Source organism: Bos taurus, chromosome 29 (genome assembly GCF_002263795.3).
Source record: "Bos taurus isolate L1 Dominette 01449 registration number 42190680 breed Hereford chromosome 29, ARS-UCD2.0, whole genome shotgun sequence".
Taxonomy (NCBI): domain Eukaryota; kingdom Metazoa; phylum Chordata; class Mammalia; order Artiodactyla; family Bovidae; genus Bos; species Bos taurus.
This window is the reverse complement of record NC_037356.1, coordinates 39,237,084-39,250,898: the sequence shown is the minus strand read 5'-3', so window position 1 is coordinate 39,250,898 and position 13,815 is coordinate 39,237,084. Positions and strand designations below refer to the sequence as shown.

At 44.6% G+C, this 13,815-nt stretch overlaps 1 protein-coding gene across 2 annotated transcripts; it reads left to right on the top strand.

Annotated features, from left to right (window-relative positions):
* The first annotated feature begins 4,214 nt into the window (after positions 1-4,214).
* PAG9 (pregnancy-associated glycoprotein 9) lies at positions 4,215-13,483 on the top strand. 2 transcript variants are annotated; one of them, XM_010820996.3, is made up of 9 exons: positions 4,215-4,336; positions 5,634-5,784; positions 6,765-6,879; positions 6,978-7,096; positions 8,286-8,479; positions 9,386-9,502; positions 11,157-11,298; positions 11,386-11,484; positions 13,176-13,483. In XM_010820996.3, the coding sequence occupies exons 2-9, from the start codon at positions 5,659-5,661 to the stop codon at positions 13,323-13,325; spliced, it is 1,062 nt and encodes a 353-aa protein (XP_010819298.1). In that variant the 5' UTR covers positions 4,215-4,336; positions 5,634-5,658; the 3' UTR covers positions 13,326-13,483.
* Positions 13,484-13,815: the final 332 nt, after the last annotated feature.

The window sequence follows — 13,815 nt, the reverse complement described above, 5'->3', positions numbered from 1 at the left end:
AGAGGGCAGACAGAATGAAACCATATTCAAAGACAACTAGCCAATCTGTCACACAGACTACAGTCTTGTCTAACTCAGTAAAACTAAGCCATGCCATGTGGGGCCATGCAAGACAGACGAGTCATGCTGGAGAGGTCTGACAGAATGTGGTCCACTGGAGAAGGGAATGGAAAGCCACTTCAGTATTCTTGCCTTGAGAACTCCATGAACAGTATGATAAGGCAAAAAGATAGGATACTGGAAGATGAAGTCCCCAGGTCGGTAGGTGCCCAATATGCTACTGGAGATCAGTGGAGAAATAACTCCAGAAAGAATGAAGGGATGCAGCCAAAGCAAAGATAACACCCAGTTGAGGGTGGGACTGGTGATATAACCAAGATTCAATGCTGTAGAGAGCAATATTGCACAGGAACCTGGATTGTTAGGTCTATGAATCAAGGCAAATTGGAAGTGGTCAAACAGGAGATGACAAGAATGAATATAGACAGTCTAGGAATCAGCAAACTAAGATGGACTGGAATGGGTGAATTTAACTCAGATGACCATTATATCTACATATGTGGGCAGGAATCCCTTAGAAGAAATTGAATAGACATAGTCAGCAAAAGATTCTGAAATGCAGTACTTGGATGCAGTCTCAAAAATGACAGTATGATACCTCTTCATTTCCAAGGCAAACCATTCAATACCACTGTAATCCAAGTCTATGCCCGGATCAGTAATGCTAAAGAAGCTGAAGTTGAACAGTTCTATGAAGACCTTAAAGACCTTTTAGAACTAACACACAAAAAAGATGTCATTTTATAGGGGGCTGGAATGTAAATGTAGGAGTGAAGAAACACCAGGAGTAACACACAAAATAGGCTTGGAGTACAGAATGAAGCAGGGCAAAGGCTAATAGAGTTCTGCCAAGAGAATGCACTGGTCATAGCAAACACCCTCTTCCAACAACACAAGAGAAGACTCTACACATGGACATCGCCAGATGGTTGGAACCAAAATCAGATTGATTATATTCTTTGCAGCGAAAGATGGAGAAACTCTATACAGTTAGCAAAAACTGGAGCTGACGGTGGTTCAGATCATGAACTCATTATTGCCAAATTCAGACTGAAATTGAAGAAAGTGGAGAAAAGCACTAGACCATTCAGGTATGACCTAAATCAAATCCCTTAGGACTATACTGTGGAAGTGAGAAATAGATTTAAGGGACTAGATCTAATAGATGGAGTGCCTGAGGAACTATGGACAGAGATTCATGACATTGTACAGGAGACAGGAATCAAGACCACCCCCAAGAAAAAGAAATGCAAAAAAGCCAAATGGTTGTCTGAGGAGGCCTTATAGATAGCTGTGAAAAGAAAGGAAGCAAAAAGCAAAGGACAAAAGCAAAGATATACCCATTTGAATGCAGAGTTCCAAAGAATAGGAAGGAGAGATAAGAAAGCCTTCCTCAGCGATCAATGCAAAGAAATAGATGAAAACAATAGAATGGGAAAGACTAGAGATTTCTTCAAGAAAATTAGAGATACCAAGGGAATATTTCATGCAAACATGAGCTCAATAAAGGACAGAAATAGTGTGGACCTAATAGAAGCAGAAGATATGAAGAAGAGGTGGCAAGAATACACAGAAGTACTGTACAAAAAAAATCTTCCCGACCCAGATAATCACAATGGAGTGATCACTCACCTAGAGCCAGACATCTTGGACTGTGAAGTCAAATGGGCCTTAGGAAGCATCACTATGAACAAAGCTAGTGGAGGTGATGGAATTCCAGTTGAGCTATTTCCAATCCTGAAAGATGATGCTGTGAAAGTGCTGCACTCAATACGCCAGCAAATTTGGAAAACTCAGCAGTGGCCACAGGACTGGAAAAGTTCAGTTTTCATTCCAATCCCAAAGAAAAGCAGTGCCAAAAAATGCTCAAGCTACAGCACAACTGCACTCATCTCAGATGCTAGTAAAGTAATGCAGGTCAGGAAGCAACAGTTAGAACTGGACTCGGAACAGTAGACTGGTTCCTAACAGGAAAAGACTACGTCAAAGCTGTATATTGTCACCCTGCTTATTTAACTTATATGCAGAATACATCATGAAAACGCTGGGCTGGAGTAAGAACAGGCTGGAATCAAGATTGCTGGGAGAAATATCAATAGCCTCAGATACGCAGATGACACCACCCTATTGCAGAAAGTGAAGAAGAATAAAGAACCTCTTGATGAAGGTGAAAGAGGAGGGTGAAAAAGTTGGCTTAAAGCTCAACATTTAGAAAACTAAGATCATGGCCCCTGTCCCATCAATAGATGGGGAGACAGTGGAGACAGTGGTTGACTTCATTTTTCTGGGCCCCAAAATCACTGCAGATGGTGACTGCAGCCATGAAATTAAAATACGCTTACACCTTGGAAGGAAAGTTGAGACTAATCTAGACAGTATATTGAAAAGCAGAGACATTACTATGTCAACAAAGGTCCGTGTAGTCAAGGCTATCATTTTTCCAGTGGTCATGTACGGATGAGAGAGTTGGACTATAAAGAAAGCTGAGCCCCGAAGAATTGATGCTTTTGAACTGTGGTGTTGGAGAAGACTCTTGAGCATCCCTTGGGCTGCAAGGAGATAAAACCAGTCCATCCTAAAGGAAATCAGTCCTGAATGTTCACTGGAAGGACTGATGCTGAAGCTGAAACTCCATTATTTTGGCCACCTGATGCAAAGAGCTGACTCATTTGAAAAGACCCTGAAGTTAGGAAAGATTGAGGGCAGGAGGAGAAGGGGATGAGAGAGGATGAGATGGTTGGATGGCATCACCAACTCAATGGACATGAGTATGTGTGGAGTCTGGGAGTTGGCGATGGACAGGGAGGCCTTGCATGCTGCCGTTCTTGGGCTCACAGAGAGTTGAACACGACTGAACAACTGAACTGAACTGAAGTTGTTGAATATAGTGTCAGATTTCTTTCCTTTTTTTCTTTTAGTTTTCTTTGGTTTGGTTTTTTATGGGCAGTATTTTTGTTTTTACTTAGAAGATATTCCACTCTGAATGTAGAGTCATAAGTCTGAATTTTAAAGCCACTTAAGTAATGTGTTGTTGTAGGTAGCTAGTCAACAACTTGATGCAGTTAGATTTATTAGTCTTTGTTCTCAATTTGTTCACTTCAGTTCAATCCTTCAGTTGTGTCCGTCTCTTTGCAATGCCATAGACTGCAGCATTCCAGGCTTCCCTATCCATCCCCAACTCCCAGAGCTTGCTCAAGCTCATGTCCATCGACTTGGTGATGCTATCCAACCACGTCATCCTCTGTCTTCCGCTTCTCCTCTTGCCTTCAATCTTTCCTAATATAAGGGTCTTTTCCAATGAGTCAGCATGTTAGTATGCAGTCAGTGTCTTTTAAAATCAACCAACATGTATTAAAGTCCTCTCAGTCCCCACTGCACTCCCAACTCTAGGCCAGAAGCACAAAACTGCGGAGAGTGAAGGCTGATTCCAGCACATCGCTGTGGAGATTTCATTCCCACTGTTTTTTAGGGAAAAAAAAAATTGTTAACATTAAAATCAGTAGATTGTACATAAATATCCAAACTTCTGATTCACTTGAAAACATGGCCAACTGGCCTGCTTTCCAGCATGGGTGAAATGGAGGGAAGGCTGCTCCCAGTGGTAAGGCCTGTGCTGCCCAGATTCCAACATGGCCACCTAGTCCTAGTATCATATCTCCTGCCTCCCGGGGCCATGAGTTTGTGAGAACTAGACTGCTAGGTCTCTTAAGATAAAGAGTACTTTTGTCTTGATCAACTTTGACTTTGAAGCCTTTAGCCCAGAACTTAGCATACAGTTCTTCCTTATACAGTTGTTGTATGATATAAAATATCTTGTGGATGCATATGACATTTCCTCCAATACTGAAACCATGCAATTGAAGTACTTCTCTGCCCTAAATCTTTGATGCAGCCTGGCATCATAGGTGCCTCTGATGTCTGCCATTAGACCCACTACCTAAAGCCAGTTGTATGTCCCTGGGCTGTACCTGAAGTCTTCACTTTGCCATTTGACAACTTATCATCCCAGCCATCTCTCCAACGAAGACAGCAATGCATATCTCATGAAGTGGCTAGGAAGATGATATGAAACCATGAATTTCGAGCATGGTGCCTAGTATGCATTTTCATGATGTTCTTAGCTGTTTTTTTCTCCAAGTAGTGAAGGTTCTCTGTCTTCTTAGATGTCCATGCAGATCAGTTTGATTTTCCAGCCAAGCTTCAAGGAAGAGATTATGGTTCAATTCTCTGTATTCTGAAAAGCTTCAAAGGCCACTCACCAAGGACACTGATGAAGGTAAAGATTTTATCAAGACCTTTGTGTTTTTTTTTTTTTTCAGATCTTTTAGTGGCCTAAAGGGAAAAACTTGGGTAGGTCAGAGCATATATAACTACGGGCTCTTGGTCACCACTACATGCTAAGAACCCAAACTTCCCTGAGTACCTGGAGCCAGTAAAGAAGCATGAAGTGGATTGTGCTCCTCGGGCTGGTGGCCTTCTCAGAGTGCATAGTCAAGTAAGTATGGGGATGTAAGCCACATTATGTTCCTTTCTCGGATTTTTCTTTTCATCTGATTATTCCACCCATCAGGTTTAGAAGGGAATGGAATCTTTCCCTAAGAGTCTTAAAGTTCAAATCTTTATTATTGATAAGTAACTTGCTCTAGGAATTGTAGATGCCAAGGTCTTATGTAAATTTGCATGGTTGCACAGTTCTTGGGGTCCAGTCATATCATGACCTATTGAAAATGCAACTCCTTGCAACTGTTCAGTGCACAGTCTATGCAGATGTCGATGTGGTCCTGTGGAATAGCACTTTTCTACATTTTATTCAACATTTCCTCTTTGTTCACTCTCTACTTCAGTGTGTATATGCCTATGTCTGCATCTCTGTGACAATGTCATTTATCTCTCCATCTCTTTGGAAGTCACTAGGAGTGTATTTCTCTTTGTGCTGTTTTCTTTTAATTTTTCATTTCACTCATTCTTCCTTCTCAAGCCTCTGAATTTCCCTTACTTGTTCCCTATATCTTGGATTCTTCTTTCAACTCTTTCTTCTCTTTCAACTTGGAGAAAGATACACTGTTTTATATACACTGTTTTATGTCAGACAAGCAGTGTGACCACAGTCAACTCAAAACTCTTGCATTTCAAATTGCTCCCTTGTAAAAGAAAATAAGAGTCCCCCTTCTACCTTCTTCCTTGAGGTTCTATGAGAAGGAATGAGTTCGATGGCAACAGTGATGCTAATGGCTGTCATTGTTGAGACTTCCTATTTATCAGGTACCTTATATCCATCACTTCACTCATCCCCAAGATATTCTATTTGGAGGGTTTGTATTGTCACATTCCACCATTTTACTGAAGGGGATACTGAGACCCCACATGGTCATATGGCTTACCCAAGATTGCAGAAAAGAACCTGTATTCAAATTGGTGTCTTTGCCATGGTATATGCATAAAATTCTGATAATAATGTGCCTCATAAAAATGATTAGAATATACACAGGGCCATTACAATGACAGTTATATCCTAACACTGACAACTTGTTGTAGCATCTTCTTTGTTTTCTTTTTCAAATGTTCTGTGAAAGAATACCTCTAAGGCAAGTGAAGACCATGAGAAAAACCCTCAGTGGAAAAAACATGCTGAAGAATTTCTTGAAGGAGCATCCTTACAGACTGTCCCAGATTTCTTTTCGTGGCTCAAATCTAACTATTCACCCGCTGAGGAACATCATGAATGTGAGTATTTTGGGAGGATGGTGCTCCAGAGCACCCCCTGGTGCTCTAGCCTAACACTGGGGATCATCTGGAGATGCCAGGTGGGATGGTGGGGTTGGTTTTCCTGCAGGAGGCAAAGATACTGGAAAACAGGGACCCCAACCAGAGGAGAAGGCACTCTTATCCTCAACTGTTGGTCTTTGTGACTGGTCTGGGCAATTACCAGGTGGCAGGTAAATATCCATTTCTGTGTCATACATGTGTCATTTGTTTGAGGGCGATTGTTCCTTCTTAACTAAGTGAGCCACTCAGTTACAGATGAAGAGTGAACCATCACTGATCAAAAGGTAGAACCACCTGTAAAGCAATTGTGAATCCCCAGGTAGAGGAATTCAGTTTCCACAGATGCAAGAACGATGGCAGTAAAAAGTTACTGAACCTGTATTTTGTGTATGGCCATAAGAATCAGTGTGGTTACTGTTTTTAGATTAGAAAAAGGGATTATTTTGTCTTCAAGATGACTTCAAGATGCCCATTCCAGCCTGAGAGATAGGCAAAGAGTAAATACATGTCAAATGAAAGGGTCACCTGTGTGGTGTTGATTGGATGTGGTCTGAGTTTAGAGGGAGTGGCTGGGGTTGATCAAGAAGGATCTCATGGAGAAGGGGCTGCTAAGGCTGGGATTGAAGAGACTATAGAGCTTCTCAAATGAAGGCACCAGAACTTCCCTGGGTGTCCAGCAGTCCTGGAGGTCCAGTGGTTATGCCTCTGGGCTTCCCATGCAGGAGGTACCACTTCAACGCTTGGTCATAGAATCAATATCCTGCATACAATGTAGCACAGGATAAATATATCTAATGCAGATACCTCTGTGACCAAAGTTTGTGAGCTTCACGGTGGCTAGAAGTGGTCTCAAGAGATATGTGACACCCAGAGGGAGGCATCAGTGTGGGAATAGAGGGTAGCCAGTTCTGCACTAACCCACTCCCTCCTCCCTTTAGTTGGTCTACGTGGGTAACATCACCATTGGAACACCCCCTCAGGAATTCCAGGTTGTCTTTGACACAGGCTCATCTGACTTGTGGGTGCCCTCCTTTTGTACCATGCCAGCATGCTGTGAGTACAGACACCCCGTACCTGGACCATCCTTCACTTGCCTTGCCACCCTGTTTCCACCCTTGGCACCTGATGGCACTCATCTCTTGTGTCTGCAGCTGCACCGGTTTGGTTCAGACAACTTCAGTCTTCCACCTTCCAGCCTACCAATAAGACCTTCACCATCACCTATGGATCTGGGAGCATGAAGGGATTTCTTGCTTATGACACAGTTCGGGTAACAGTGTAACAAATGCTGAGACAGGACTGGCTATGGAATGACCTCTGCTTGGAAAACAGATGCAGGAACATCTGGCAGGACCTTTCCTAGCCTAACTCCCATAGATATTGGCCATCTTATCCACAGGATCGTGTCTCTGGGGAGGCAGTGCCTATGGTGACACACGAGCAGACAGATTAGGTAACCCAGAGAGTGACTTGAGGTGTGGACTTGCAGCTCCTCTGCCCATGAGCAGTTCATTTTGCTGGGAGCGAGACGAAGGGACAAAAGCACCCACTTTTATATCAGATTGTTCTAGGCACTTTCAGGTGGTAACTGGTTTAATCCTGCAACAATCCCACACAGCAGTTACTCTGATTAGCTCATGAGACATATGAGGAAACTGAGGTGCAGACAGCAAGGGCCTTGCTGAGGGCACACATGTGGTAAAAGGTGGAGTTAGGCTGGCTTTTCAGGACTGAAGTTGTTTTGGGGTGTCTGGGGACAGGATAAAACTGATCTGCAGACCCTGGGGGCAGTCAAGGCCTTCAGGTATCCAGAGTGGGAAACTGGAGGCCTGAGAAGTGATGGGGCCTGATAAATGAGTTCTCATTCTAGAGGACCCTTGAGAGTCTAATAAATCTATGGCTTGCCTCCCCCAAAATACCTGAGTAGTTCCCCTCTCTCTCTTTCTCTCTCATACACACTCACAGAAAAATACACATATCCCCCAAAGTGAGTTCCCCAGGCAGTAATTTCATAGAACCCTGCAAGCAAGATTGTGTTTTCAGCTTCTGTCTTCCTGGACAGATGCAGAATCCACAGTACCTTACAGAGAATGCAGTCCATTCCTTTCATTAGGTCACAGTGATGCTAAAGAGAAGGCTGTCTTGCTGTTGATTGCTTTGTCCATAAGGTGGCACCAATGGGACCTGGCCTGACTCTTGGTTGCCCCACCTGGACAGAAGCCAAGAGGCAAATTTGACTGACTCAGGTGGTGTTTTTCAGAGGTGCAGAGGTTTTAAAATTCACAGCCTTTCACAAATGGAACCCAAATTCCCCTCCCAGCTAGGTCTAACTGTCTGTGGGCCACCAAAGACAGAGCCCAGCCTAAATTATTCTCTGAGGATCTAATGGCAATGCACCCCAGCCAAGTCCTAGGCCCACTTTATGTATCTGTAAGTGAGAACACTCTTCTTTCCCACAGATTGGGGACCTTGTAAGTACTGATCAGCCGTTCGGTCTAAGCGTGGTGGAATATGGGTTGGAGGGCAGAAATTATGATGGTGTCTTGGGCTTGAACTACCCCAACATATCCTTCTCTGGAGCCATCCCCATCTTTGACAACCTGAAGAATCAAGGTGCCATTTCTGAGCCTGTTTTTGCCTTCTACTTGAGCAAGTAAGTCTGAGATGGACAATCCCTTTCTCCAAATAAGCTTTAAGATGCTTTCAGTTACACAAAAATTATAGAACACTTTATATAGAAGTATCCTGAGAGATAATCTAACCCAGGATAACTATGGCCCCAGGGCCCTACCTTGCTTCACCACAGGCTTTTACAAATAAAAGTTAATTGGAACAGAACCCTACTCATGGGCTCAAGACCAGTAACTTGGTCTAGTGGGGTGAGTGAGGAGGATGCTAATGGAAGGCAACAGGAAGCATGTTGAAGGAAAGGCATTAGGATTTGCTTATGAATTTGATAAGGAAGGAAGGAGAAGGATGCTGGATATCTTTCCTTCCTCATTAGCATTTCACTGGGAGCCCAGGACCAGCTACCAAATTTGTGGAGCCAGTAAGAAATGAAAGTGTGGGACACGAAAATGTGGGACCCCCTTGTTCAAGAAATATTAGGCATTTCAAGTCAGGGAGAGCAGAGGTGAGGTCCCTTCTGAGTGTGGGGCCCTTTGGACAGTAGAGGTCATAAGCCAGTGAAGCCAACTCTGTGTGACCTGATCCCATACCCTTAGAACTCTCAGGCCTTGATTTTCCTGACAAGGGGAAAGCCAAAACACTTCAGCACTCTGTCCTCTGAGGGTGTCTGATCACTCAGGTCCCTGGAGGCCCAGGGCGTCTTCAGAAGACGTAGTGGGTGGAGCCCAGCCAAGTGATTCAGCTTCTAACCTCCTCTGTGCCACTCATGAGACAGTAACAGACCTCAGTCTGGATCTCAATCTCTCCTAGACCCAATTTCTGCATCTGTACATGGGGACCTTACTAGTGCCTTGACGGGTGTACAATCACAGCTCTCAGACAGTGCTATTATTACTGTCCTCCAAGATTCCACCCCCTCTCTTCTCTACAGAAACAAGCAGGAGGGCAGTGTGGTGATGTTTGGTGGGGTGGACCACCAGTACTACAAGGGAGAGCTCAACTGGATACCACTGATTGAAGCAGGCGAATGGAGAGTACACATGGACCGGTAAGCCTCTCCCTCTGAGGGTCAGCCCAAGTGATGCTCCTGCTACTGTACATGGACACAGGCAGACACACACAAATACATTCTCAGACACACAGTCACACAGACATATATACCAGTCACAATGACACAGACAGACACACAGACACATGGAAACACACAAGTAGACATATAAACATACACAGAGACACATAAAAACATGCATAGCTAGTCAGAGACACACAAAGCCACACAGAGACACATACAAACAAACACACAAGCACATAGATACACAAACAACCCATTGGGTCATAATCCCCAGGCCTTCTGAGAAATACTCTGACCAGGGCCCTAAAAGGGTCTGGAGAAGTCTGTGCAGCTGAGAGAGGGCTGCACCCATTGCCCTTTGAGGTGTGGAACAGAGTTAGAGGACTCTAAAATGTGGTGAACAGACGATCAGGGAGAATTTCACCAGCCTAAACAGAGTTATGATAAGATGACTGGCTTTCCAAGGCTACCTAAGACATAGGAAGTTCTCAGTACAGATAAATGTCATTTTAAAAACAGGGACAGTCCTGAGAAATTGGGGAAAATTGGTCTTCTTACGGAGCAGCTACGTAGCAGTGGAGAGAGGTTGGCTGCAGTCTTAAGATGTGAAAGCAACTAATAGAAAAGTCAAGTTCTTCGGCACACAGTGGGATAGGGGCTATTACAGAGAATCAGGAAGGTGGGATCCAGGAGTGACCTGAGGATAAGAGGCATAATTGATAGGATTCTGTGTGATACCCTCAGACAAAAGCTAACCTGTCCTTTGGAGTTTCTGTGGGCTAGTCATTTATTTCATGGCCAGGGTCTCAGGGTCTGAGCTTGTTGTAGGAGCAGTGCTTGGAGACACCCTCTCCCATAGGAGCCCCTCTCTCCCCCTATTATGAGAATCTGCTGCCCCTGCAAATCTCCACCTTCACTCTGTGTGCGACCCGTTATTTGTACCCCACCAGATACAGCTCTCTGGAGGTTTCTTATTGTTTTCCAAGTCTTTATTCACTCATTGAACAGACAAGCATTGAGCATCCACTGTGTGCCAGGCCCTTTAGGGAGGCAAGGAGAATAATACTCACCCTCACATCTAAGAAGGCAGATATACATGAAGTGACTCACCCACATAGTGAATTGTGACTTTGGTACATGCTAGACATGAAGAGGAGAAGGCAATGGCAACCCACTCCAGTACTTTGCCTGGAAAATCACAGGGATGGTGGAGCCTGTTGGGTTGTCCTCTATGAGGTCACACAGTCAGACATGACTGAAGTGAGTTAGCAGCAGCAGACATGAGGAAGGGTCTACAGAGAGTGATCAAGACAGGAGACTGAAAAACACCAGGGGAAAGACTTCCTGAAAACAATACAATTATGGTGGAATCTGGAAGATGAGAAGAAATTTGCTAGTCAAAGGGGAGTGGAGTCTTCCACTCCCCAGGAAGGAAGACCATCTTGTGTCAAGGTACAAAATATCGTAGTGTATTCAAGTAGTGCATTCAAGGATGTCAAGAAAGGTGCTGTGTCGAGAGCAAAGGAAGAGGGCAAGAGATGAAGGGCTGTTTAGGAGACAGTCAAGAAGGGGGCAACTCTGGGGAGAATCAGAGTGACCTTGATGCCCTCTTTCTTTCATTGTCTCTCAGCATCTCCATGAAAAGAACGGTTATTGCTTGTTCTGATGGCTGTGAGGCCCTTGTGCACACTGGGACATCACATATCGAAGGCCCAGGAAGACTGGTGAATAACATACACAGGCTCATCCGCACCAGGCCATTTGATTCCAAGGTGAAGGGTCATGCCCCAAGGTCACTCCCAGTCTCCACACACAACAAGGATCTCCAGGGCCAACCTCTCTCCCTCTCTCTGTAACAGCACTACGTTTCATGTTTTGCCACCAAATACCTGCCCTCTATTACTTTCATCATCAACGGCATCAAGTACCCAATGACAGCTCGAGCCTACATCTTTAAGGTGAGGGGACAATATTGAGGGTTGGTTCTCAAACTGGAGCTTGCAGGAACCCTTGAGCTGCTGCTGGGAGGAGGGTGCCCTCTGGAGGCCATGTCACACCATTGCAGATGCTGCTGAGCCCTGTGGCTGGGCCAGTGCCTCCCACAAAACCAATCACTTGAAAGTAAAGGGCAGTGTGGGACACTGATCTTCCTGAAATAAGTGTGGAGATACCACACCATATGGCATGGTGGGAGTCAGGCAGAGGGGAAAACTAAGGTCTTCAGTCCTCAAAGAACTTCAATTCAATCTGAACCTTAAGTGCATGAACATGAAATTCAGCACTAGGAGTCCCTGAAATAGGCCACATTACAAGGAGAATGGCTGGGGGCAGTCCCAGTGTGATGTCCCAGCATAAGTTAACAGTCTCCCTTCCCTTCTCAAAGTTTTCCTGGTTTGTATGATAAATTACATGGTCAGCCTAGTTCTCAGCTGCATCTTCCCTTTGCTCTGGCCAGGTGCCCCCTTTGTGAGTTGGGGTACCAAACCCCTCTGTGGGGAGGTTGGATGCTAATGTGAATAAAAGGTGGCCAGTGACTGCTCAGCCCCAGCACAGGGTGGAAGCTTAATGTCAGCTCCCTGCGAGAGTTCAGAGCAGGCTGATGGACTCAAAGAAGGCTTTGAGGAAGAGAGGGAATTTCAGGAATTCCAGAACCACAAACTCATTGAGCCATATAGAGGGTTGCTTGGTTCTAGGCAGAACTACACTGGATTCCATGCAAATGACATCTCAAGGTGGTCTGCACTGGGGCAGTGGGGACTTACGAGGGGTGATGAGGGCTACGGACTGACCTTTGGGGCTGGGGAACAAGAGTACCTTACCCACCCAAGCCTGGAGTGGCCAAAGAGGGTGAGTGTGGGCTGAAGGAGGCTTCTCAGAGTTCCTGAGTTAAGTCTTCAAGAACGTGTTGTGGGCACTGCTCTATTTAAGATGGATAACCAAAAATGAGTTAATTTGTAGCAGAGGGAACTCCACTCAGTTATATGACAGCCTGGATGGGAGAGGTGTCTTTGGGACCAGGATACCCGGATACATATGGTTGAGCCCCTTTACTGTCTACCTGAAACTCAGAATATTGTTAATCAACTATACTCCAATACAAAATACAGTTTTATAATAAAGTATGGACTGTGGGGATGCAGGAGGAGAACCAGCATTCTCTGCAGAGAAAACAAGGAGCAGGAGTCAGAAGGAAAGAAACAGGGAATGAGGTGAACTATGGACACACTTGTTCTTTTCTAAATAATTATAAAGAAGTGTGGCTAATCTTCAGTGTTGCATTAAATTCTGCTCACAACAATGTGACTCAGTTATACACATAAAATATATATGTATTTCTTATTCTTTTTCATGTGGTTTATCACTGAATATTGAATATAGTTCCTTACGCTCTACAGTAGGACTTTGTTGTTTTTCATTCCTATGTTTCCCCAACTGCCAGTCCTCCACTCACCACACCCTTCCTCATGGCAACCTCATGTCTTGGCCCTCTTTGGTTTTGGATGAAATCTCATATCCCCTGCTGCTGAGAAAACCCCTTGATACTTACCAAAAGAGGGAGATAAAACAAAGAATTGTGCTGGGTCTGGATATTGGGGGGAGTCACTGGTAAGGGCTCATGCTGACTAACATGTATCTCTGACTCCCCCAGGATTCTAGAGGCCGCTGCTATTCCGCTTTTAAAGAGAACACAGTGAGAACATCTAGAGAGACCTGGATCCTCGGTGATGCCTTCCTGAGGCGGTATTTCTCAGTCTTTGATCGAGGAAATGACAGGATTGGCCTGGCACGGGCAGTGTAAATGCTTAGAGTGGTTCAGGAATCAGTAAGGCCGTTCCTAACACACACTAACTCACACTTTGGGCACTCTTGCCTAGGATGCTGGTGAACTGTATTTGGTGGTCTGCATACCCTATTCTCAGTAAAGAATAAAGGGTTTCACTCTTAATGGTGCTGAAACAAATGGTTGATTCTGTTTGTGTCTGGGAGTGAAGGATCTAGAACCAATTCTGAATCAAAATTGAGAGGAGCCTTACTCTAACTGGCTTCAAGGAAAAGGGACACTTATTGAAATGATTCTGGGAATCCAGGACACAAGAATCAGAGCAAATACAAAGATCTCAGTGAATGGACCCAAGAAACTAGAAGTCATCAATTCACTCTCACCCTCGCTCTTTCCGTTTGGTCTTCTTTGATGATCTTAGCCTGGCAACTTTCTTCCTTAAGGCTTCTACACCTAGTGAGGGAGTTCAGGCTACCTGACCTAGGGTTTTAAATCCCGAAGGCATCAC